This window comes from Lynx canadensis, chromosome B2, assembly GCF_007474595.2.
Source record: "Lynx canadensis isolate LIC74 chromosome B2, mLynCan4.pri.v2, whole genome shotgun sequence".
NCBI classification, from domain to species: Eukaryota; Metazoa; Chordata; class Mammalia; order Carnivora; family Felidae; genus Lynx; species Lynx canadensis.
Window position 1 is genome coordinate 49,712,588 of NC_044307.1, and position 25,343 is coordinate 49,737,930.

A 25,343-nucleotide genomic window follows, 5' to 3' on the forward strand; every position below is an offset into this window, starting at 1 on the left:
GTTAAGTGTCTGATTTTGGCTCAGGTCATGATCTCATGGTTTGTGAATTGAGTTCAAGCCTGGTGTTGGGCTCTGTGCTGACAGCTCAGAGCCTGGAGACTGCTTCAGATTCTGTGTCTCCCTCTCTGCATTCCCCTATCCTTCTCTCTCTCTCTCTCTCTCTCTCTCTCTCTCTCTCTCTCTCTCTCTCTCTCTCAGATATAAATAAACATTAAAATAAATACATAAAATAATATAAAATATCTGTAGTCCTTCAAGATGTAGACACTGTATGCAAAAGATAACAGTATATTCCAACACATTAAAGTCTCAAGAGCAATACTTTTCATCAAACTTTTGATCAATATCCAATGAGGAATGAGTACAAGAGACCTGATGGAAGAGTAACATCATGGGTTGTGGCCTGATTCTAATCCAGGCTGCCTACCAACTTTACTAAACCTCAGTGAGGCACAATTTCTGCATCTGTTTCATCCTTTGTATAATAGAAAAAGCAATACCTACCTAAGAGAATTGTCATATAATCAAATTAAATAATCAAATTAAATAAAGTTCTTCATGAATAAAGCAGTGACTTTTTAATTTTTTTTATTTGAGAGAAAGAAAAAGGGGGAGGGGCAGAGAGAGGAGGAGAGAGAATCCCAAGAAGGCTCTGTGTTGTCAGTGAAGAGCTTGACTCAGGGCCATGAGATCATGACGTGAGCTAAAATCAAGGGTTGGGCGCTTAAGAGACTGAGCCACCCAGGCGCCCCAAGCAGAGATGATTTAAGGAGCCACTCACTGTCATTATCACCACTGTGGTTATCAATAGCAAGCAGATTATCAATTGGACAAGAAGCCCTAGGCTACATTTTACCCTCGTTGATATAATTTCAGAATGCTATCAAAGAGTCTATGCACAGATATATGAAACTACATTGCTTGTAAACCAACCATCATACCTTGAATTTTCATAATTCCTGAAATTGAATGGTCATTCCTGACTCTGTGCCAGGGCTCCTGAGGCCACTGATTTGGTTCTGAGGTGAATACAGGCCATAAAATCCCAACTCGACCTCCTCTTGGATTGGAAGGAGCTCGATCTGTTGAAGTCACATTGGCAGCGCGAGGTTTGACTCTGTCCTGAATGCAATCAAAAGAAGAGCTAGTGGCCACAATGACTGAATTCCTAAGTACAATCTGTAAATTTTCAATGTGCCTCTGAGGAGCATAAGACATGTATACTGTTGCCAAAAGACCAATAGCATTATCTACCAGAGTGATGTTCTCTATCTCCACACTGTTTTCCACATGTAGCATGGCACCGTAGTCAAAGTTCTTAAAAGCTAAGAAGCCAGAAATACCGGTACAGTTGTCTAGTCCATTTTCCTTATAGAGATGAAGGCCATGGAGGCTTGAGTGGGCCACGTTGTCAGACCAACGAGCTTCAGGAGAGGAACACCCGTACCCTCGGATATGAAAGCCCAGTCTTTCTGATCCTGCCACGACATTGCCAAAGAGGTTGATGTTCTTTGCCTGGTTCACTTTGATTCCTGCCACCCAAACAGTGGACCATGATGACTGTGTCATCAGAACCAATAGGTTATTAGAGAGAGAGAAGTTCTGACCCTCCAAATCTATGCCATGGCCAACTGTGCCAAACACTACATTGTCATTTAGAACGATCCCATGGCTGGCTGCAGCACGAATGCCCCCACCACAGCTTTGGTGCAGAGTAGAAGAAATTATCCAGGATCCTTCTGATGCATTAGTAAGTTCAATGGATGAATACAATGGTGACCCAAAGTTCTGAATTTCCACATTTGAAAGTTGAAGAACACCTGAAAACAAAATGAATATTATCAGGTACTTTCTCCTTCCTACAGAAGGCAAAAGATTGGCCCATTTATGGGCATCAGGAGATGCAAATTTGTTAATGTAATAGTTTGTTCTCAACACCAGAACTATATTTCCTATCATGAGTCTCACTAACAAAATATGAATCATTAGAAATATCACAGTAATGCATGAAAGGTTTTATGTGCCATCTGAAGAGTGTGGCAATAGAATGGAAGGACAGGAAGGACAGATAGGGAAGAGAGAGAGGCTTTGGAGATGAACCCAGCCAGCCAGGCAATTCTGGGTATTTGCCTCCGGGCTGGTCAAAGACCTGAATTACAATGAAGAGAGTGTGGATCCCAGGTTTCCTCTCGGTGACCGTGTGAAAAGGCTATCACCATCCCCACAAAGATATTGCGTGAAGGAATATCATGGACAATTATATTAAAAAAATACTTTTAAATCATTTTAAAGACCCCATAAAATCTTTTCTGTTTTTATCCTAGCCACACAACAGCCCCTGTCTCATTTTGACAATAATAAGATTCTCTGCATCGTTTATGTCAGGAGAGGATAGTGAATTATTTGGTCATACTGGGAAATTTATTTGTACTAATTTAAGTGGATATTATAAAACCACATTATGAACTACACCCACTAGGTTGATTTAAAAATATAATGGGCATTTATATGTCAATGTATATACTTTTGGTAAAATAGATTAAGAACATGATTATAGAAAAAAATGAGGTGAGTTAACAACTATAACAGGTGACTCTCATATAGCCCTCTTTGGTATCAGGGACAGTTTTAAGTCATTTATCAACATTGTGTGTGTGTTTGTGTACATATGTGTGTGCATACGTGTGTGTGTATGTGTGTGTGTGTGTGTATAAACTTTTACCTTCACAAATTCTATGAGGTAGGTGCAATTATTATCCCCATTTCACAGATAAGGAAACTGAGGCAGAGAAGGTTTAATAAGTAACATGCTAGACTTGGACGTAGGCAAATGCATTCAGGGGATATACTATTAACCAGCACGCAGGCACACTAGGGGAAGTGGGAGACATGGTAGAATAAAAGGAATAGCTATTCAATGGGATTTACACAACTGGGTTGTAGCTAATGTGCCAGTAATTAGTCATGCGCCCTTAGCTACCTAGGTCACAACTTTATCCATTACTTGGTTTCTTTTTTTTTTTAAAGGTACTGCCAAAGGTGACCTATAAAGTTATATCTTTTATTTAAAAGTGAGAAAACTATAGTGTTTTAGTAATAATATTTAAAGCTCAAAGGTAGTCCAGACTAAACCCTCTACCTTCCGCCCTCCCTTTTCACAGAGGAGAAACTAACACCCTTGCAAATCGGCTGCCTTGAAGGACCACACCATCATCTGAAGGAAAGATGAAGTGAAAGACCATGTATGTCTTTCTTGGTAGCCAGACACCAGCATTCCAACATATCTAAATTACTCAAATGACAATGATTAAGGAGGCACTGGTGGATGGAATAGACATTATCAAAGAATGATAAAACATCCAGAAACTATTTGTCTGGTGGTAACATTTTTTATATAGTGTCCCTCACCAGTAGCACAGAGCTGAAAGGGCTGTTGAACCTGTCTCCATATGACTGTGGCCCAAAGGACACCAAATGCTAGATTCCACACATAAATAGCTTATTTTGTAGAATGGAAGGTGGTTCTAGAATTTCAGTCAAGGCAATATATCAGTATTATTTTAATTAGTGTTTTTTTAACATCTTATACTTGCGTGGTTATAATTCACAGTTTTAAATTGCACAAAATCTTTTTACTTATATGCATTTTAACCAATGGCTGAAAGCTAATCAACAGTAAATACTTAAAATGTCTTGAGCATTTGAGTGGAGAATTCAGTAATGTTTTTTTCCTATATTTCCTTTTGGAAATAACAATTCTAAGTACAAATTGCTGGATGTTATTGGTCATAAAAAGAATGATGGGGTACCTAGGTGGTTCAGTTGGTTAAGTGTCCAACTGTGGCTCAGGTCATGCTCGCACGAGTTTGTGAGTTTGAGCCCCACGTCAGGCTCTGTGATAACAGCTCAGAGCCTGCTTCTGATTCTATGTCTCCTTGTCTCCTCTGTTTCTGCCCCTCCCCTGCTTGAGCTCTGACTCAAGCTCCCTCATTCAACTCTTGGCCTCATTTTCTACCCTACGATTGTTCAATACCCATAGCTGGCATCCTTGACCGATAACCTGCAAATTCCACCTCATCCAGGTCCTGAGTTACATTAAAGAAAAATACAAGGCTTCTTAATTTAGTGTGGGAAATTGGATTGTATTCTAGAACAGAAAAGGAACATTAGTGGAAAAACTGGTGGAATCTGAGTAACGTCTTGAATTCGGTTGATAGTAACACACCAGTGTTCACTTTTTGATTTTGACAAACGTACCAGAGATATGGCAGATATTAACAATAGGGGAGACTGTGCAAAAGGAACCCAGGAACTCTCGTTACCACAGATGCAACTTTTCTATAAATCAAAAATGATTACAAAATTAAAATTTATTTAACAAGGGCTTCGAAATTCAGGCTTCAATTTGGATGTTACCTCTGCCACTTTCTAGCTGGATGACTTTTTTTTACTCTTCACTTTCCTCATTCCCATTTATGCAACACTTAATACATAACAGTTACTATACTTATGAAGCAGCAATGAAAGACCCAACCTTATCCTCAAGTTGTTTGCAAGCTTCTGAGTTTTACAAATAAGCAGGAAATTTTATCAGTGACTGTTTCCTCATCTATAAAAATGTTTCACTCACAAAGATATTAAAATTAGATGAGGGGCACCTGGGTGGCTCACTTGGTTAAGTGTCTGACTTCAGCTCATGTCATAATCACACAGCTCCTGAGTTTGAGCCTTGCATCGGGCTCTGTGCTGACAGCTCAGAGCCTGGAGCCTGCTTCAGATTCTGTGTCTCCCTCTCCCTCTGCTCCTTCCATGCTCACTCTCTGACTCTCTCTCTCTCAAAAATAAATAAGCACTAAAAAAATTTTGTAAAGATTAAATAAGATAAAATAGGCATGGAAACCACCCTTAATCCTAGTCTATAACACCTCTTCCCCTGGGGATGATTTAAGAAACCCTGGATCAGCGATGCCAGAGGTTCAGAACCACATCAGTCTTGCTGCTCATTCAAGCACTGGCTTGGTGCTAAACTGTCAGAATTGGTCTTCTAACTTGTTCCCGTGACCATGTTCCAGCTTGGCCTGCAGTTTCAGTGAAAGGAGGCCCTGTCTCATTTCTAGAAGACCAGGATTCAGCCTGTGTTTCAGTCTTCTAAAGCATGGTTTCTCAATCTCAACACTATTGATGTTTTGAACCAGAGAATCCTTTCTGGTGGAAGACTGTGCTTGCATTTGTCGGGTTGTAGAATGCATTGTGGGATGTTTAACATCTACCTACTAGGTACCAGAAACTCCCCCAAGTTGTGACAAGCAAAATGTCTCCATATATTGCCAAATGTCTTTTGAGGGGAGGCGAGGAGAGAAGTCATTTCTGTTAGAACTCGTGGAAACAGATCCTATGGAGAGAGAGTTTGTTCCATAGGCCAGGAATCCTGAACTTTTGATTTAAGGTACAAACACTGCCCTTTACCTTACTGGAGGAACAGATGTGCCAACAAATGGTGTTTCTTTCATACTCAATATGTTTGGTAAGTAGTTAGATCCTTTATTCCAGGCCTTTTCAGTCTTTTTTTATATTCACATATTCAGTGACTTTCTAAGATGGAGGTACAGTGACAGCCTTTCCCAAATGTATTTGACCAAGAAACAATTATGGAATAAAACCTAAGGAACACAAGTTTAAGAAAAAGGTCCTAATGAAATAATTGTGCAGCATTCAAATAGAGTTCAAGCTGCAAAGAAATGAGAAAGATGGAACTGATCCTTAAAGCAGTCTAGAATATGGAAATCATTTTTATTTAAATTTACGCTATTAATTTATAGCATGAACTGAGGCCTGCCATCAGATACAGCATGCTACTGGGAAAGAGTAATAGAAATTCAGGAAAGAGATAAAATTCAAGTGGTCATTAAATCATCTATAATTTCAAAGCAGAGGAAATTTCACATCTGCTGAAGATGTTTTCTTTGAGGTAAAAATGTGCATATGTGCCGATCGCTAGTATATTATTTTAACGTCACACTGATAATTAAGCACAGATTAGAACTGAAAATTCATAGTTCCTCAGAGCACAAAGGAGCCATCTAATTTTAACGTTTTGTTTTATAAAGGAAAATTCTCACAGCTGGAATTTCTGAGTGTCCCAGATGAATAGGCTCTAATTGGTAATGCCTAATAACTTAAAATTCCGTTTACCTGAAAATTCTTCACTGTTGGACATTCTAAAGGACCCCACAAGTAGTCTCGCCCTGCATGATGAATCAGGCTGGATTTGTATATTTCGGGTCAAAAGTCCAACCTCTGCAGCCAAACGAATGTATCGGCCATCCTCCATGACATGGACACTTCCTGTGGCAATAGGAATTGGGCAAGAAAAAAACTTTAAAAACCTATTTCAGAAATTGCCAGCTGGGGACCCAGAGAACCTGACAAATGAAAACACTCCTTTCCCCTCGGAAGTCCTACCAACATTAAGGATGCTTTTCCTCGGGCATTCTCCACAAATGTCAGCTGAGAAATGAAAAGCTCGTTCACATGTCTCTCTTTGGGATCAGAGTGAGAGTGTCAGAGCAAGAATTCATTTCTCCTTAATAACTGTGGGTACTGGGACAAGGAAGTCAGGGCACACCTGTCCAATTAGTGGGGTCCCTAACCTCCTTCCTTAAATTCATAGGCGTGTGACTTGAGTGTGCGGTTATACATTGTCTGTGGACCTCTTTCATGACAGTGAAGAATTCCAGACCGACTGAGGCAGTGACAGAGCTAAAGCAGCAATATATAGGAGTAAAGGGACAAAGAGCAAGGGCAGCATCCTGTTGTGATGGGTCTTAAGTTCAGCACTACCTGAAGGAGCCTCCTCAGGAACAGGAATGGAGCCCCTTTATGGTTTGTTCCACTGCCCTCCATTTATAAGGCACCTTGCATCCCACTGGCAAAGAATACTGAATATTTCTCCCCTCTCTTCCACTTAAAAAAATCATCTTCAGAACTATGATTTAGAAATAGATTTAGACATAATCTTGTTGAATGCATGCATTTCTCTCTCTCATATCAGAGACAAAAAGATATTCCCTAACCATTCTGTTTCCATGTTTTATTATTTATTAGAGTTCTTAAATTAAATGTATTTATTAGACTGAACCAGGCAACTCATGGCTATTTATCATTTATGTGCAAATATTTTAACTGTACATAGTGTATAAAACTCTTCACACTTTTTTTGAGGAAATAAAAGTGTTTGGCTGTTTATCTTTCTTTTTGTTAATACTAGTAGTAGTCAGTACATAAAGTATCTGGAAGGACACATCCTGAGCATGAAAAAAGAAGTCATTATTTACAATAACTACTGTATTCTAAGTTGTTGTGTGAGTCAGTGTGCCAAGAAGTGAACTGGAAATTCAGCTCCCATGAGGTTTATTCTGGCTAAGCCATGAAATTACCCAGTGACCTTGAACAAGATGCTTAATTTTTCTGCTTACTTCTAGATTTGCCATTAAAAATAAAAAACAAAACAAAACAAAATCCTTCACATCTAAGTGTTCTTTGAAAGTTAGGCAATAAAATTAATGAAGGAATAGAGGTAAAACTTTCTAGGACAGGTCTAGGAAGCAGCAAGGTATTATCCATCCTTCTGAATGGCCATTGGACACAGGATCCCCAGTCAGGTTGCTGTACACATTCTTCCTGGTCCATCCACTTCCCTTAACCAACAAACCAAAGCCTTACCAATGTGTCGGTGTTTGAGCCGTTCATAGATCCTAATATGGTGAGCCTTGACTTCTTTCACAGTGAGGACTTCTGCTTCGTGAGGCTCATAAGAAGAGGAGCTAAGGATGATTTTGTCATGGGGTTGCCAATCCACTGTGTCCTCAACTATAATTCTGTAATAGCATAAAAATGGTATCAAATATACTGAGAGTGCAACACGGATCACCTACTAGTTCCAAAGAGAAAAGGAAATCCACCACAACCACCAATTCCCACCAAGGAGATTGAGTTAGAAATAATAAGCCAAGACAGAGAAAAAGGGCTTTTGTGAAAAATTTAATGCTCATGAAATCACTGGTCTGGCTTATGTGTACAAGGATAGCAAAGATATTCTCCAGCCATGAAGTACATGACAAATGAATAAGAGTAAAATTTCCAGTTTAATATATGCCAACTACACATGGTTTCTTAGAATGGATATCTTCTTCCCTGATTGGGAAACAGTTTGAATAATAAAGATATTTCTGAAAAAACCTTTTCTCAAATTTTCTGAAGAACTATTATGCCATTTTTGGACAACTTATTATCATGCGTTAAGTCTCATACCTTCATGGTCAGACAGATATAATGTCTATCCTAAAGGTGTCACATATTAGCTACATGACCTTAAGAAGTCACGTAACTTTCCTGAGTTTCATATCTTCATGTGAAAAATGACAATATCGAAAGCTTCCCTCTGACATCCCAGTGCTAGTGTAGGGACTAATGGTATACATTTATTGAGTGTGCTGTGTTCTAAGCGCTGTGCTGTCTCCACAATATAAACAGTAATAGTTTGATCATTTTTGTTTGTTTGTTTTTTAACTCCCATCAGGTAAAACTTTTGTTCAGTCTTTCACTGCCTCCTAGCTTTTCCTAGTGAATATGTCAGCTTCACAGTCATTGCCATCTTCAATGGGATAAGTTTATTTTAATAACCTGACTCTTTTTATCCACATAAAAACTCCACATTTTATCCAGCATTGACAATAGATTCTCCTCCACCTTTCAATGTACATCCAGGCAACGGGTCCATGAAACATCTATTGATTGAACAATTGGTATGCACCAGACTCTACAGTAGGTGATAGAGGCAAAATGGTAAATAAAACATGTCATTTGTATTTTTTAATAGACTAGATTTTGACTAGTAGACATCTTTAAAGAGTTTACTGCAAGGGAGGAAAAGTACACAATTTCTTTTTTTTTTTTATTTTTTTTTTCAACGTTTATTTATTTTTGGGACAGAGAGAGACAGAGCATGAACGGGGGAGGGGCAGAGAGAGAGGGAGACACAGAATCGGAGACAGGCTCCAGGCTCTGAGCCATCAGCCCAGAGCCTGACGCGGGGCTCGAACTCACGGACCGCGAGATCGTGACCTGGCTGAAGTCGGACGCTTAACCGACTGCGCCACCCAGGCGCCCCTAGTACACAATTTCTATATAATATGAACACTAAATAAATAAATAAATAAATAAATAAATAAATAAATTACAGGGGATCGTTTGTGGGCCAATGGTAAGAGTCTGCTAGGAACCAAAGATTGTAACGAATTCACATCTGTGCACCTGAGGTTGGAGAGTCAGGGAGAGAGTCACAGAGGAAAATAAAAAGATTACTATCAATTGTTGCAGTTTTAATGAAAGAAATTAGTCTTATCTTTGTTCCTGATTTGTGGTGACACCTAAGTTACAGAATATTAAAGCAACTGCTGGTTTTTAAAGGCAAAGTAACTAATGTCCAAGAGATAAGAGGCACCTGGGTTGCTCAATCAGGTAAGCGTCCAACTTCGACCCAGGTCATGATGTCACGACTCATGAGTTGAAGCCCCACATCAGGCTCTGTGCTGACAGCCAAGAGCCTAGAGCCTGCTTCAGATTCTGTGTGTGTGTGTCTCTCTCTGCCCCTCCCCTGCTCACTCTCTGTCTCTGTCTCTCTCTCTCTCTCAAAAATAAACATTAAAAATATTTTTTTAATTATTAAAAAAAAAAATTAAGTCCGAGAGATTAAATAACAAAACTCAAGACTAGTTTGAATTAGGACAAGGGAAGACTCCTGATTAAGTCCAGGTTCTTTCCACTAAATGACATTGCCTCACATGTCTGACTTGTAGTCCTTCCCTGGCTAAATGGTAATGAAAAGCAATACCCCCACATCTCAGAATGATATAAAGATAATCCATGAAATTATGAAAAGTCTGTGACTTATACAATGGAATACTATGGAGTCATTTAAAAGGTACATTGTTGCAGAGCATGAATTATAAGGCATTTTGTTCATGATGTACGGAGTAAAAAAATCGGAATATAAAACAATATGCCCACTTTGTTTTTCAAATAAAAATAACACACACACACACACACATACACACACACACACACAAGACAGGAAAGATACACTGTAAAATGCTAGCCCGCCTATAGATGATGAGTTTAGTAGTGATTTTTCACTTAAATCTAAATTTTCTAATTTAACAGGTAAGAAAAAAATACTTTTTTAAAAAGAAAATAAGGCTATAGACATAAAGTCACACCAAAGTCAATGAGCAGCACAATTGAAACTGATCCTTTCCTTCATAGTCAGTATTACCTGGATAATCTTTTTTATTATTATCTATACTGCTGAATAAAGTTCTTCAGACAATAGGTACCATAATGTTCTGAAGAGTTTCTTGTGAAAAGAATTGAAACTCATTTCTTGTGGACACAGGGAATTTTTAGGGCAGGGTCTGTGAGTTCTAAGCTAACCCCGAGACTGTCAGCCACAGTGTGGTCTCTCCACAGGACACAGCACAGCGATACACGAGATCTTTTTCCCAGAGGCCCATGAGGCAACAGGAGGGCTCACACCACTCCTAGGGACTTCCAGAGAGCTCCACCCAGGCCTAAAGAGAGCCCCTGACCCTGGAGTTGGGTGGTATAAGTGTCCCTCCGCCTCTCTCTCAGGATACCTGCTTGCAAGCCCCACCTGGTTGGGCCAGGATGTATGTGGATGACCGCCCCCAGCCAGTCAGCTCCTGCTGGGACAGACTCCATCTTTCACCCAGACAGCCCTTGCTACAGCTCTGGTACTTTCTATACTGGGAGTAGTTGTGTGCGATGTTGGTAGGAGAAAGAGCCCACCCTGCTTGCCTGTTTCAGACTATTTTTGTTTAGAAAGTAGTGCATGTTCTTTAATGTACAAAAGACAAGAGTGAATGAAACATTCTCACATTTATTTACACCATTATCTAGTTCTTCATATTAACTCTAAGTAGGTAGTAATTTAGGGATTGAAAAAGAAATAAAAACCAAAAAGTTATGTTCAACCCTGTCTATTCTACATTGTGTCTACGCTGTGTACTCACAGAGATGGCTACTTTTACTTCACCGTGCAGGAATTTAATTGTATATAAAACTGAACCTCTCAGAAGCTGAGAGAGACTAGAAGCAATGGGTCCATATCCCAGTGCATTATCCTACAATTTAAACAGTGATGCCGCTACCAGCTTGTAACTTTTAGGGACTACAATCAAGGCAGTGTATGATATGGTAAGGATGGATACATGTCCTTATATATTTGCCAAAACCCACAGAATGTACAACTCAAAGAGCGAACCCTAATGTAAACTAAAACAAATAAAACCTCATTCCCCAACTTCCTTAAATAAGGCTTCTGCTCCAGCCAGATGAATTTGCTCACTCTCTCAGGAAATAGCTACGTGCTTCTCACCTGTCACTTAAAATACTATTGTCCTTACCCTGCCCTTCAGCCTCATTCTTAAAAATTGACTGAAGTTCCTTTCCCTTCAAGAAATCTTCCCATGGGAGTCGTTTCACTGAACACCCAACCCCTGCTTCTGTTCCACCACAATCTTGACACAATGGATACTGCTGCCTTGCAATTGGTTTTATACTCTTGCCTTCTGTGGCTATTCAACTCTGATACTGTAAGGTAATATTTAATGAAAATATGACTACCTAGTTATATAAACCCTATATCAATGTTCTCAACAAAAAGAAAAAAAGACCTATTGAAGTTAGTAGCCCAAATTTTATATTAAACATATAAATGAACTTATGGTGACCTTTTCCATTAAGGCTTCTGAAACGTTTTAAGTTCATGAACATTAATCTCTCCTCTATATTCCAGAAGCCTTGGGAATCTGTATCTCATAAGGACCATACATATATGGCAAAGGAGTATGGCCCCTTCTGCTCTGCGTCCACATAGCCACAGTGGTAACTTCAAAGAAAATGGTGGTCCCAATTATCAATAACTTAGATGGTTCTGTTGGTCTTGGTGAGTATCAGTTTTCCTTAAATTCCAACATCCACACTTCCCACTGATGGTCTTCTACTATATGGTTACCCTTCAACTAGCCCAGCTATCTGATTAATACTAATAAGAGTCCTGTAGCTACAGGGGACAAGATAGACCTTTCTGTTCTGAGCAAAACACACCTAAAACAATAAATAAACAAAAATATTAAAAGAGCTGTTTGCAACATAACTGGACCCAAATGAAAACCATATGAAAAGACACAGGAAACTATGAATAATCACTGCAAAAGTCCCCCAAAAGAAAACCTTTAAAAATCTATAAACAAGATGCCAGCACAGTTTTCTTTATTTAGGCACTAACATTTTATGTAGTTTTGAGAAAATATCATATTTTTGGCCAAAAGAACATAATTACAAAAAAAAAAAAGAAAAAATGCATAGTTTCAAATTTCATTTAAAAAGTTTTTACAACCATGCATAAAGCATTCATATATAAACACCTACAACTTAAATGGATTTGTTAACTAAACATCAGGGAGGTCTTAATGATGACAGCTGCATTTGACCACAGGCTCAATGTCCCAGATGCCAACATGTTTTCTTCCCAGGAACAGGGATAGCCATAGATAGACTTCTAACACTGAATGCTTGCTTTTACACTTCCGTTTATTTTTTTTTTTTCATTTTTTTCAGTTCCAGGAAATGTATTGCAGACCCTCAGCTGGCATTAGACTATGTGAGGTATTGAAGAAATGGAATTCTGTAGCGATGCAGACATTGACAATGATAGGAAAAGCTATCAAAAATGGCAACTATTTGTCTACCTGGCTTCCTTTCTCCTTTATTCGATGAAATCCACCACGTCTTTTCTGAGATCTGCTCTCCTTAACCGCCAACCTAATTAAATGTCCTAGTGAGCACTACTGATTATAATCCCACAAACCCTTTGCTGACAGGCAGGCAAGGGATCTAACCTGCCTTTGTTTGGGAAAGTCCATCCCTTGGACTTCATTTTAGCAGCTTTACTGAGGTATAGTTGACCAACAAAATATAAGATATTTAAAGTGCACAATGTGATGATTCGGTATATGCATATGCTGCAAAAAGATGACCCTCATCAAGTTAATGAACACATCCAACACCACACATACTTACCTTTCTTCATGTGAGAATATTTAAGTTCTACTCTCTTAGCAAACTTCAATTATACAATACAGTGCTATCAACTACAGTTGCCTGGACTTTTGCACAGAAACTAAGGGGAGAGAAAAACTTATTCTCTCTAGTGGTAAAGCTAGGAAAAGCCTGACAGGTCTGGGTTCACTTGTACCCTACAGAATGTAGAAACCTTTTCTTCCATAGATGCAAATGAGGTTGAAATAGAGAAATGAGAGAGTTGTGGGAGGTCCTGGCACAATCTCCCGAATGGATTAGAAAGGCTACTTTTACTTATTTTTACTATTAGCACAATAACTAGCATGTCCCGAGACAAATTATGAGCCAGAAACTGGCTAAGCACTTTACATTCATCTATTCACTTATTCCTTATAATTACTCTATTAGCAAGGCAGTTTTTCCTTGTATCACTTGAGGGTTAGAAAGAATAGTTTACTCAAAAAATGACACATTTAGCTCATTACACAATTAGAATTGTTACAGTCTGCCTTCTCCCAAAGTTCAAGCTTTTTTCATTGTAGTGTACTATTTCCATCCTACATTCCTAACTCATGTGACTTTTCTCAGCATGGAGACAAAAGCCAGTTTGAGATTAGGGCCCACCAGTTCACTGGACCAGACAGAATCATCTTTTTTTATTATTATTATTTCATTTTTAATCATTATTTATTTTTGAGAGAGACAGAGTGCAAGTGTGGAAGGGGAAGAGAGACAGAAGGAGACACAGAATCCAAATCAGGCTCCAGGCTCTGAGCTGTCAGCACAGAGTTGGACACAGGGCTTGAACCCACAAACTGTGAGATCATGAACTGAGGCAAAGTCAGATGCTCAACCTACTGAACCACCCAGTTGCCCCAGAATCATCTTCTTTTGAAGGCTACATATATAATACTAAACTCCTGCCAATAAATGAAGAAGGACACCAAATCTGTATTCTAATATTTCTTGAACTAAATTGTTATAGAATAATAATGAAGTTTGAGTAATAAGCGAAATAAATTAGGGTGGTTTTTAAAAATAAATGTAAGATTCTCATTTATTAGATGATATGACACTGAATCAAGAGGCTCAATAAATTCTGATTTACAGAAAAGACACATCCATTCAAGGTAGCAGACATTTATTAGAAGTTGTCTTTGTGGGGGCGCCTGGGTGGCACAGTCGGTTAAGCGTCCGACTTCAGCCAGGTCGCGATCTCGCGGTCCGTGAGTTCGAGCCCCGCGTCAGGCTCTGGGCTCATGGCTCAGAGCCTGGAGCCTGTTTCCGATTCTGTGTCTCCCTCTCTCTCTGCCCCTCCCCCGTTCATGCTCTGTCTCTCTCTGTCCCAAAAATAAATAAACGTTGAAAAAACAAATTAAAAAAAAAAAAAAAAGAAGTTGTCTTTGTGTACTGCAGTGTACTAGAGGCTGAGAAATATAGAGACTCAATAAAAAATATTATGTTTCTGTTCCTGTAGAAGCCACTTGGAGGAAGAGAACATAGACACCTTAAGTAGCTTAGTATCAGTCACAAGGAAGCCTATTTTTATTAAAATGATAAAGCAGAACACCATATTCCATCACTGAGATGGTAAGAAAATCAATGTGTGCTGGAAGGGAGATCAAAGGTCTTGCGGAAGATGTGGTGGATTATAAGGATAAGCAGGAAATGTAAAGGTGAGAGAAGGTGCAAGAGCACTGTGGTCCCCCTTATTTTATTTATCAAGTTTTTAGGGAGTTGGGTAAAAACAGTTGTTCTTTAGAGTCCTGTGTGAAGTGGGAATATATCAGAAAGGAGAACAGGAAGTAACCAAACAATATACATCCAAAGAAAACCATCAGGAATTTGATACAGGAGACAGTAAAAAAGATAAAGTCAGGGGTGATGTCAGTAAAGAAGGCCAAGGTCTGGGGGGAAAGGTTGAGGTGGCAAATGATTTGTTATTTGATTCAGAGATAATTCCTCATAAATAACAGAGTAAATTGATGCATTACTCAAGAAACATAGGGAACAAGAGGATGAAGGGACTGGGTAATATCTATACACTTTCTTTAAAAACCAAATGAGATGGGGCACCTGGGTGGCTCAGTAGGTTTGACTTTGGCTCAGGTCATGGTCTCACGGTTCTTGGGTTCGAGCCCTGCCTCTGACAGCTCAGAGCAAAGAGCCTGCTTTGGATTCTGTGTCTCCCTCTCTCTCTGCCCCTCCCCTGCTCAGGCTCTGCCTTTCTCTCTCAAAAATAAATAAACATTAAAAATTTTTTTTCAAAGCAAATGAGAAAAGGAGTAAGAAAAATATGAGAACTTCTGAAGAAAGTTCCCCATAAACCTACTTTTCTCCCAGTTTCTTCTTCCTAGTGGACGAGAGCCGTCCTCATTCAGTTGCTCAGGTCAAAACTTTTACAGTAATCTTGGGACTTTACTTTTCCTTCTACCCAATCCATCAGCAAATCACGTTTCCTCTGTCTTCAACGCACATTTCACCATCCCATCCTCCTCCTTCATGACCACCCTAATCTAAGCCACCAGCTTGTGTCACTTGAAAGACGGCAATGTTACTGCAGTGTCCTAACAGTCTCTCTGCTTCCACACTTGATCCTGCAACACTCGGTTCCCCACACAGCATGAATCAGATGCTAACATAAACTGGACCCTGTCCCCGCTCTATTCAAACTCCTGCCATGACCAGGATAAAATCTAAAACCTTTATCATAGGATTGATTAAGTAACAATTGAATTTCAAAGAATACCTGTTCACCTTTAAATGACTCACAGTACAACATCTACTTAATACTTCTAATGGGTAAAAAAAATAATTTCTTTAAATCTAAGTATAAATATAACTTCTCTTGACTGATCTAAAATCCTCAAAATCCAACATGTTCTTCATCAGCCTCCCCCAAGGTCAATTTAAGCAAGCAACTATAAAGAGTAACTTAATTTAGAGATCAATTTGTATAGTATCGTATAACAAAAGAAAATAATATTGTTTCAAATATCTTACTAAGCCTACTGCCATTGGTAGTATAAGAAATAAGTATAAGTTTATAAAGTTAATATGAGGGGCACTGGGGTGGCTCAGTTCATTAAGCATCCGACTTCAGCTCTAGTCTTGATCTCACAGTTCAGGGGTTCAAGCCCCACATCAGGCTCTGTACTGACAGCTCAGAGCTGGACACTGCTTCGGATTCTGTGTCTCCCTCTCTCTCTGCCCCTCCTCTGCCCATGCTCTGTCTCTATCTCTCTCTCAAAAATAAATAAACATTAAAAAAATATATAAAGTTAACATGAAATTTTTCCTCTGGAGATTTCACTTTAACATTCTTCATATAATAAACCAATTATACAAAAATAAATTCAGATATGCAATTCTGTTGTCGAAAGTCCATAAAGAGGTCTGAGTAAAATCTGTCCCCATAACAATATATTAGAAAGACATATTAAATTAACTTTTTAAAATATTTTTTAAAGTGTATTAACTTATTTAGAGAGAGAGAGAGAGCGAGCCAGCAGAGGAGGAGTAGCAAAGAAGGGAGAGAGTATCCCAAGAAGGCTCTGCACTGTCAGCACAGAGCTCAACGTGGGGTTCAAATTCACCAACCCTGAGGTCATGACCTGACCTGAAACCAAGAGTCAGACGCTTAACCAACTGAGCCACCCAGGCTCCCCATAAGCTGACTTTTAAAATAAGGAAGACCAGAGGTCAATGTTTAAAGAAATGGTTTGAACAAGGTCTGTACTCCAGTTAATACTATACTAACATCACCTTGCTGGATTTTATAATGTTTAGGTTATGAAATATATCAACAGAGAATTCTGAGTGAAGGGTACATGAGAACTCTGTACTAGTTTTGCAACTTCTTATGAGGCTTCAATTATTTTACATTTTTAAAAGGTTTAAAAAAGGAAGGCTCTCCATAAAATGACTGCACTGTGATCATTACATATCATCCATATAAACTCACTAAAAACTCATCATGACTCATACCAAGAAGTTTGGTTTTTAATATTTGTATCATACAGAACACTAGAATACAAGCAATGGAATCAGACAAACCATGTTGAAAAAAATAAAAATCAGCCCCAGGAACTCCTAGCTTGGAGTTCCAAACTTATAAACTTGGAAATTTTACTTAACTTGTCTCTCCTCAGTTTTTTTATCTGTAAATGCATATAACAATGCCTGACATAGCACGGAGAGGTTTAAATGAGATAATGTACATAAAATGTTTGGTAGATGCCTGACATGGAGTAAACCCACATAAGAAGAACTCAATAAATGGTAGTTATTATAGATCACTTTCATTAATAAAATTGAATTTCTTTCAAAATAGCCTGTAGCTGACTGTGGATTACATTTCTAATACATTCTTTAAAGAAAAATCCATTCATAATGGCTCGTGCCAAATTCCAGCTTGCTAACCTTATAATTAAAGTTTCCTGTTTATCCTTGCTTGGAATGCCTACTTCACAGATCCTTTTGGGTATCAGGCACTTCAAAGTCAACATGACCAAATCTAAACTCATAATGTTTTCCCCAAAATTTAATCCTCTTTTTGTGAATGGCCCCACCATCCATCTCTGCAGTCCAGAAACCAAGAGAGTGTCTCACATCCCATACATCTTATATTTTTTTTATCTCCTGTGTCTAAATCTGCCCACTTCTCTCCATTGGTACTTCAGCTCCTGACCATAGGTTACACTCTCTCTTGCTTGCACCTCCTAAGTAGTGTCCCTAGATCCATTTTTGATGCCTGCTGTTGTCTGCATTGTACCTAAAACAATTTTTTTTTTAGATATAGAAATGTGTTTATGAGCGCTCCCTCCTATCCATACTATCCTCTTAGAAACTTACAACAGTTTTACAATGCTCTTAGAGGGTAAAAACTAAAATTCTTGATATTGCCAGTGAATATGTCCTGACCCATATCTACTCCTTGGAACACTATTGTGCTCGGCCCTTGCTCTCCAAATCAGTCAACCTAACCTTCCTCCAAGTCCCTTGTGTGGTCCATTCTTCCTCCCAATACAGAATCACCCCTTGGGCCTCTGCTTCTCAGTCATCTGTACTGACTCTTTCTCTATCATTTTCTCTTTTTCTTAAGGTTAAAACAATTTTTTTTTTGAGACAGAGGAGGGAGAGGGGCAGAAGGAGAGAGAGAGAAACCCAAGAAGGCTCTGTGCTCAGTGTGGAGCATGACATGGGGATTGATCCCATGGCATCAAGACTTGAGCAAAAATTGGGGCGCCTGGGTGGCGCAGTCGGTTGGGCGTCCGACTTCAGCCAGGTCACGATCTCGCGGTCCGTGAGTTCGAGCCCCGCGTCAGGCTCTGGGCTGATGGCTCAGAGCCTGGAGCCTGTTTCCGATTCTGTGTCTCCCTCTCTCTCTGCCCCTCCCCCGTTCATGCTCTGTCTCTCTGTGTCCCCAAAAAATAAATAAATGTTGAAAAAAAAATTAAAAAAAAAAAAAAAAAAGACTTGAGCAAAAATCAAGAGTCAGATGTTCAACCAACTGAGCCACCCAGGTGTCCCTTTCTCTATCAACTTCTAAAGATTTAGACCAACCCCAGTCTCATTTCCAGGCTCCAATTTGCTCCTCTGCCTGTCTTCTTGATCAGTGATATCATCTACTTCCTGGAAGACTCCCATCATTTACTGTAAGAGCCCTAAATTACATATCTAATTGTCTCCTTGATATCTTCAGTTCATGTCTTCCACTTGGCATGTCCCTGCCACCTTCCACCTTGGCATATCTGTTCCTCTTCTGGTCTTCCCATCTCAGTGCATGTTTTCACCATCCACCAGGTTGCTCAAAAAATCTGAAGCACTTCCCTCACCTCAACATTCAGTTCATTGGCCTGTCCAGACAGTGCTATCTCTTCTCTCCATCTCCATTGGCTCCTCCATGGTCCTCCAAGGTCAAGCTGCCATGATGCTTGGCTTCAACTGATCTCCAAACTCCTAGCCCAGCTTCTGCTTTTTTTTCCCCACCATTCATCATATTTATAGCAGCCAGAGTGATTTTCAACACATAAGTCACATTCTATCAATTGCCTTCTAAACTCCTCAGTGATTTTCCCCTCTGACCTCTCACACCTAAACAAGATATCATGTGATTTGGCATCTACCGTATCATACCACTCTCCCCTCTCCTCACTCTGGTGCACCTACAGTGATCTCTCTATACCTACTCCCCAAAGGCCACCTCAGAGACAATACTGGATGTCCCTCCTTCATTGAGCTCTCTATCCCATTCTCATCAAACAGCAGGAAGCCTCCTACCATTCAGATCTCAGCTCAAACTTTTCTTCTCCAGAGAGGTCTCCCACATCCAGTTAGTCTAAAAGGGTACCCCATACACTCCACAGTTATTTTTTATTATACCACCCTGTTGCTTTCCTTACTAGCACACTTTATAATCTGCAGCTATGTTGTTTGTATTTCTGTATTAGCTTCTTTATTGTCTATGAAGATATAAACTCCCAGAGGATAGTGATCTCTCCAAATTTGGCTTTACATATATGGTACTTACAACTACACCTAATACATAGTAAGTACCCATCAGATATTTGTTGAATGACTCAATACTGTTTGCTCTCACTGGTGTGCTCTTTCCACACAAACCCGACCCCACTTTGCTTAATTAAAAGCCATTCATTTTTTAGTTCCCACCTCTGAAATCACTCTGCAGGAAGCCTTTCTCCAACCTCCATTACTGCCTCAGGATCCCGTATTCATGTTTTCAGAATCCTATAAAGCCCTCCTTCATAGCATTTATCAGATATGTATTTTTACATTTACTTTATATTTATTTCATTAATGTCTGGGTGCAGAGACATGTCAATTTTTACTTATTATTGTATCTCTAGGCCATAACTCAATGTTTGACATAGGGTAAGAATTCACAAAAATTATGTTGAATAAAAACAATAATAATGTTCAAAAGTAATAACTACTTTATGAAGAAATTCTGTACATAAAGAAAAGCATACCAGAGCAGGAGCTAACTATCTCTCCCACAGGAATCCTTGCTATGCTGTATGTTCTTCCAGACATCTCTATCCACATAGATGCATACATAAATGCTATTTTAGTTTATTTGTAAAAGTAGGCTAATATTAGCCTGAATGCCCACATATCCTCCCCTTTGTCAACATGGATTTCAATCTTCCCCTTTGGTAATGAAATATTTTTAAATAGTGCTTAATTTTGTTTTCATTAACATTTATTTCAACTCTACTAGGGAAGAACATTTTTCTATATGCTTCATAGTCAAATGTATGTCTTCTTTTGGGGCTCGTGTATTCAAACCCTTTAATGATTACTCTTCTAGTACGTTCATATTGCTTTCCTTTAATTCCTAAGTATTCTTCACATAAAAAAATATTAGCCCTCCATCTGTACTATTATAAATTGTAATATTTTCGGGTTTATCATCTGCCTTCACATTTTGTAATTGGCATGCAAAAATACTGATTTTCATGTTGTCAAATCTATGACTTCTTGCTGTTACAACTGTTGCATTTTTTATAAGAAAGGTCTCCCCTCCTTTAATATTACATAATGCTTACTTAAACATTCTTCAAATAATTTTATGAGCTTTTACATTTAATTTTTTAATCCATCTATAATTTTTTTAAGCGAAGCACAATTTGAGAACTTAATTTTATAGTTTTCCAAAGTGTTTACCAATTACTCCAGCACAAGTCTGCAGCTAAATTGAAATGCTAATTTGTTCAAATTCTAAGTGGTAACGCATATCTGAGCCTATTGGTAGGCATTCTCCTCTGTTTTGGTGCCAACAGCAATAAGGTAATTATTCACATTAAAGGAATATATTTTTTCTAGAAATAACTGGTAATGTTGGCTATCTTTAAGTGTTTATTATTCCAAAAGACTTAGAATTATTGAATCAGATTTCAAATGAATATATTTGGCTTGTGTTAAAATTGCATTAGATTTGGGGCACCTGGGTGGCTCAGATGGTAAAGTGTTTGACTCTAGATTTCCACTCAGGACATGATCTCACGGTCTGTGAGTTTGACCCTGTGTTGGGCTCTGCTCTAACAGTATGGAGTTTGCTTGAGATTCTCTCTCCCTCCCTCTCTCTCTCTCTCTCTCTCTCTGCCCCTCCACTGCTCCCACACTCTCACTCTCAAAATAAATAAAGTTTAAAAAAAAAACTTGCATTAGATTTTAAACTACTGAGTCTTTCCACTGATATTATGCACCACCATTTATTTTACTCTTTTATATCTCTTACCAGTGCTTTATAGCTTTGTTTCAATTGCTCCTGTCATTTTTCTTGTTTATTTCTAGATAATTTAAATTGAAATTTAAAATAGGATTTTACATTAAAATACTCAAAAGCTATTGATTTGTGCACTTACTGAATGCAACTGGTAGTTTTTCAGATTCTCTACTGTGCTAGGACAAAATATATATAATCTACAAATCTGATAACCTACAAACTGATAATTTGGATTTCTTTTAATAGTGACATCAAACGCATTTTTTCCTTGACTCCATACATTGGCTAAAACTTTAATAATAATATTTAATGATTGTTATAATACACAGTAATTTTTAGTGTCAGTGTTTCCATAAAATAGAAAGTTGCTTGAAACAGATTTTTAATTATCTGTTTTATATCAGTATTTAAAGCAGTGATTCTCAACTAATGGCTAAACCACTCTATTAGGAAACATTGATTTAAAGGAATATCCTTGTAGTCTTAATTTACTGTTTATTCCAAGAATGCAAGCTGAATTTTATTAAATGTGTTTCAGTTTTGTACCAAATTGATCATGTTCTTAGTCCATATATATATGGTCCATATATATATGTATATATATATTATATACATATATATATGGCTTCAATAAATTATACCAAAGAATTATTTCATTTTAAACCATCCTTCTTTACTTGAATAAATTACAATCATGATTTTTCTTTTTTTCCCTAACAAACTGTTGGATTTCATTTGTTGCTGTTTTATTTAGGATTTTGTCATTTTATTTACACTTCAATATTGCTCCAGTTTTCTTCCTTTTTTTTTTTTTTTTTTTTTTTAAATTTTTTTTTTAACTTTTTTTTTTTTTTTGGACAGAAAGAGACAGAGCATGAACGGGGGAGGGGCAGAGAGAGAGGGAGACACAGAATCGGAAACAGGCTCCAGGCTCTGAGCCATCAGCCCCAGAGCCTGACGCGGGGCTCAAACTCACGGACCGCGAGATCGTGACCTGGCTGAAGTCGGACGCTTAACCGACTGCGCCACCCAGGCGCCCCGCTTCCTTTTTTTTTTAGTTATCTTTACAGCTGTTTTAAAAATTATTTTACACTTCCTTTCTAATTGAAAAACTTCCATATTTTCCTATTCTATGGAATAGATCATACAACATAAAAAGTGTCTGATATTTTAATGATTCAAAGAATATGCCATAAATTTATTTCAGCCAAATGTATTCTTGGGAACAAATCTTTGGTAACTTCATGTCTTTAGCTTTTGTTTCAGCTATATTCTTCTGTAGCCAATTATGATAATTTATATTCATACATATAACTTATATTTTTAAATTTCAGAATGGCACTCTATAATATACACATTTTTGTATTACAATTCTAATCTCTTTGGCATCTGTTATACTTGAATTATCATTTCAGATTTTACATATTGTTTTCTTTGTATAATTAAGGTTGTTAAGGATTAAATCATTATCTCTAAAAAAAAAAATTCAAGTCTACTAATTTCCTACTTTCTAATTCACCAATTTCTGCCTTTATCTTGCACCAATTAATTTCACTAGACTTACTGGTTATTTTGTTTATGGTTTCTCATATTGACAGCTTAATTTTTTTTGTACTTTACTATTCAAAATGAAAGTATTTAATGTGATGGCATGTTGGCCATGTCTCATGCAATACTGTCATTATTGTTATTTCCTTAGCAATCTGCTGCTGAAATTTTCATATCTTTCATACAAAAGTTATTTAGAAGGTTTATTCTTTCTTTTCTGCTTTTTTATCTTGCAAGAGATTAAGATTGTTGGTTAAGATGTTTTCAACTTCATATTTATTTTATTGTGATCATATTCGACATCATTTTGGTTTACTAAAATTTATTAGGTTTATATTTATATTCTGAGATAAATTATATTTATATTCCTTGTATATATAAATTGCCTTTATTATATTACTCAAATGTCTTCATGCTTTCTCTATAATTTTTAACCTAGTTTAAAAGTTAAAAACTCAAAGAGGTAAGTAAATATCTTTCATTACCATCATTTTTCTATCAAGTTCATTTTTTTTTGAGATCTACTTTATAGATTTCCATATTATGTTATCTGGTATAAAGATATAGGTTTTTTTTATATCCATTTATTTATTGCTGACAGACAGAGACAGAGCACAAGCAGAGGATGGGCAGATAGAGAGGGAGACACAGAATCCAAAGCAGGCTCCAGCTCTGAGCTGTCAGCACACAGCCAGAGGTGGGGCTTGAACCCACAAACTGTGAGATCAAGACCTGAGCTGAAGTTGGATGCTTAACTGACTGAACCACCCAGGTGCCCCTGGTATAAAACTTTCTTGACTATTGGGATCTCCCTAGAGATTGAGGTCTTATTATTAATGTAAAATGTATTTATTTTATACATTTTATTTTTTCTTTTCTTATAATTTTGAGTCATTTTGTTTTTATTTCAATGATTCATTTTATTCAGTGAATTTTGGGTATTTAATTAAATATTTAATTAAAATATTTTTTCTACAGTGGTTTTGTTTTCCTCCAGTAAAAAAAAAAGTTGTGATTACATGTTGCCATATTATCTAATTTTTTCCTACATAGGGTCATTTTTAAGAATCATATTTTCTTTTTATAACTGGAAGATTTATTCTTTCTTACTTCCGTTGTCTTTTTACAACTTCTTTATTGTTCTAATTCTCTTACTATTTAATTTTATTGTGTTTTTGTGTTTTACTATTTATTTTATGGTTTCTTTCATTCTCTTATCTGGTGATTTGTAAGGTATATATCCTATTCTAAACAACAAATTGACTATATTTAATTCATCTGGCACTCATACCCCATTGCCAGTTTTCTATGGCCATAGTCCCAGGTAGTGAACCTAGAGTTTTATCTGAGAATTATGACCTGTGATGATTAGTTTATGTGTCAATGTGGTCAGGCTATAGTACCCAGTTATTCTATCAAACACTAACGTAGGTGTTGCTTCAAAAGTGTTCTGTAAATATGGCTAACATCTACAATGAACTGACTTTAAGTAAAGATCACCCTCAATAATGTGGATGGGCCTCATCAATCAGTTGGAAGGCCTTAAAAGCAAAACTGAAGTTTCCAAGAGGAAGAGGAAATTATGCCTCAAGACAAAGCTCAAGAGTTTGCAGCCTATCAACCTGCCAACATTATTTTGAACTTACCAGTACTCATAAGCACGTGAGCCAATTTGTTCAAATACATCTCTTTATATATACTATTATATACGCTAATATATATACATACATATATATATACATACATATATATACATATATATACATATATGTATTCTACATATACACACACATAACCTATGTGTTATACGTATTTATATAAACAGAACCCTAATACATTAACTTTTCAAATTTTATGTAGTTTCTTTTATAAGAACAATTAGACTTTGTCTTATTTTAATAGCCATATTTACAGTATGACATTTAACTTATTTCAATGCTTACCATTAAAATATATTTTTATATACCTTTACAGTATTCCTGAATTGTATTTTTATTTGTGAACTTTAAATCAATTTAATCTCTTTATTATAAAACTTTTTGAGGGACACCTGGGTGGCTCAGGTGCTTGCAAGCATCTGACTCCTGATTTGGGCTCAGATAGTGATCCCAGAGTTGTGGGATCAAACCCCATGTCAGGCTCTTGTGCTGAGCATGGAGCCTGCTTAAAATTCTCTCTCTCTCTCTCTCTCTCTCTCTCTCTCTGTCCCTCCCCCACTGGTACACACATTGACTCTAATTTTAAAAATTAAAAAAATAAAAAAATAGAATACTTTTTAAAAAAATTTTTCAGTTCTTAAAAAGCAAAAAATACCTTTGTTTGTTTGTTTTTACATGTAAATAGCATTTAAGCAGAGTGTCCAATTCTTTGGTCATAATCTTTT

General features: G+C 37.5%; 1 protein-coding gene across 1 annotated transcript in view; it reads right to left on the bottom strand.

Moving 5' to 3' along the window:
- PKHD1 (PKHD1 ciliary IPT domain containing fibrocystin/polyductin) overlaps nt 1-25,343 on the bottom strand; it is a 486,267-nt gene that overhangs the window by 138,456 nt on the left and 322,468 nt on the right. Inside the window, 3 exon segments of the mRNA XM_030315703.1 lie at nt 942-1,820; nt 6,193-6,345; nt 7,723-7,877. Coding sequence (XP_030171563.1) covers nt 942-1,820; nt 6,193-6,345; nt 7,723-7,877 — 1,187 coding nt within the window.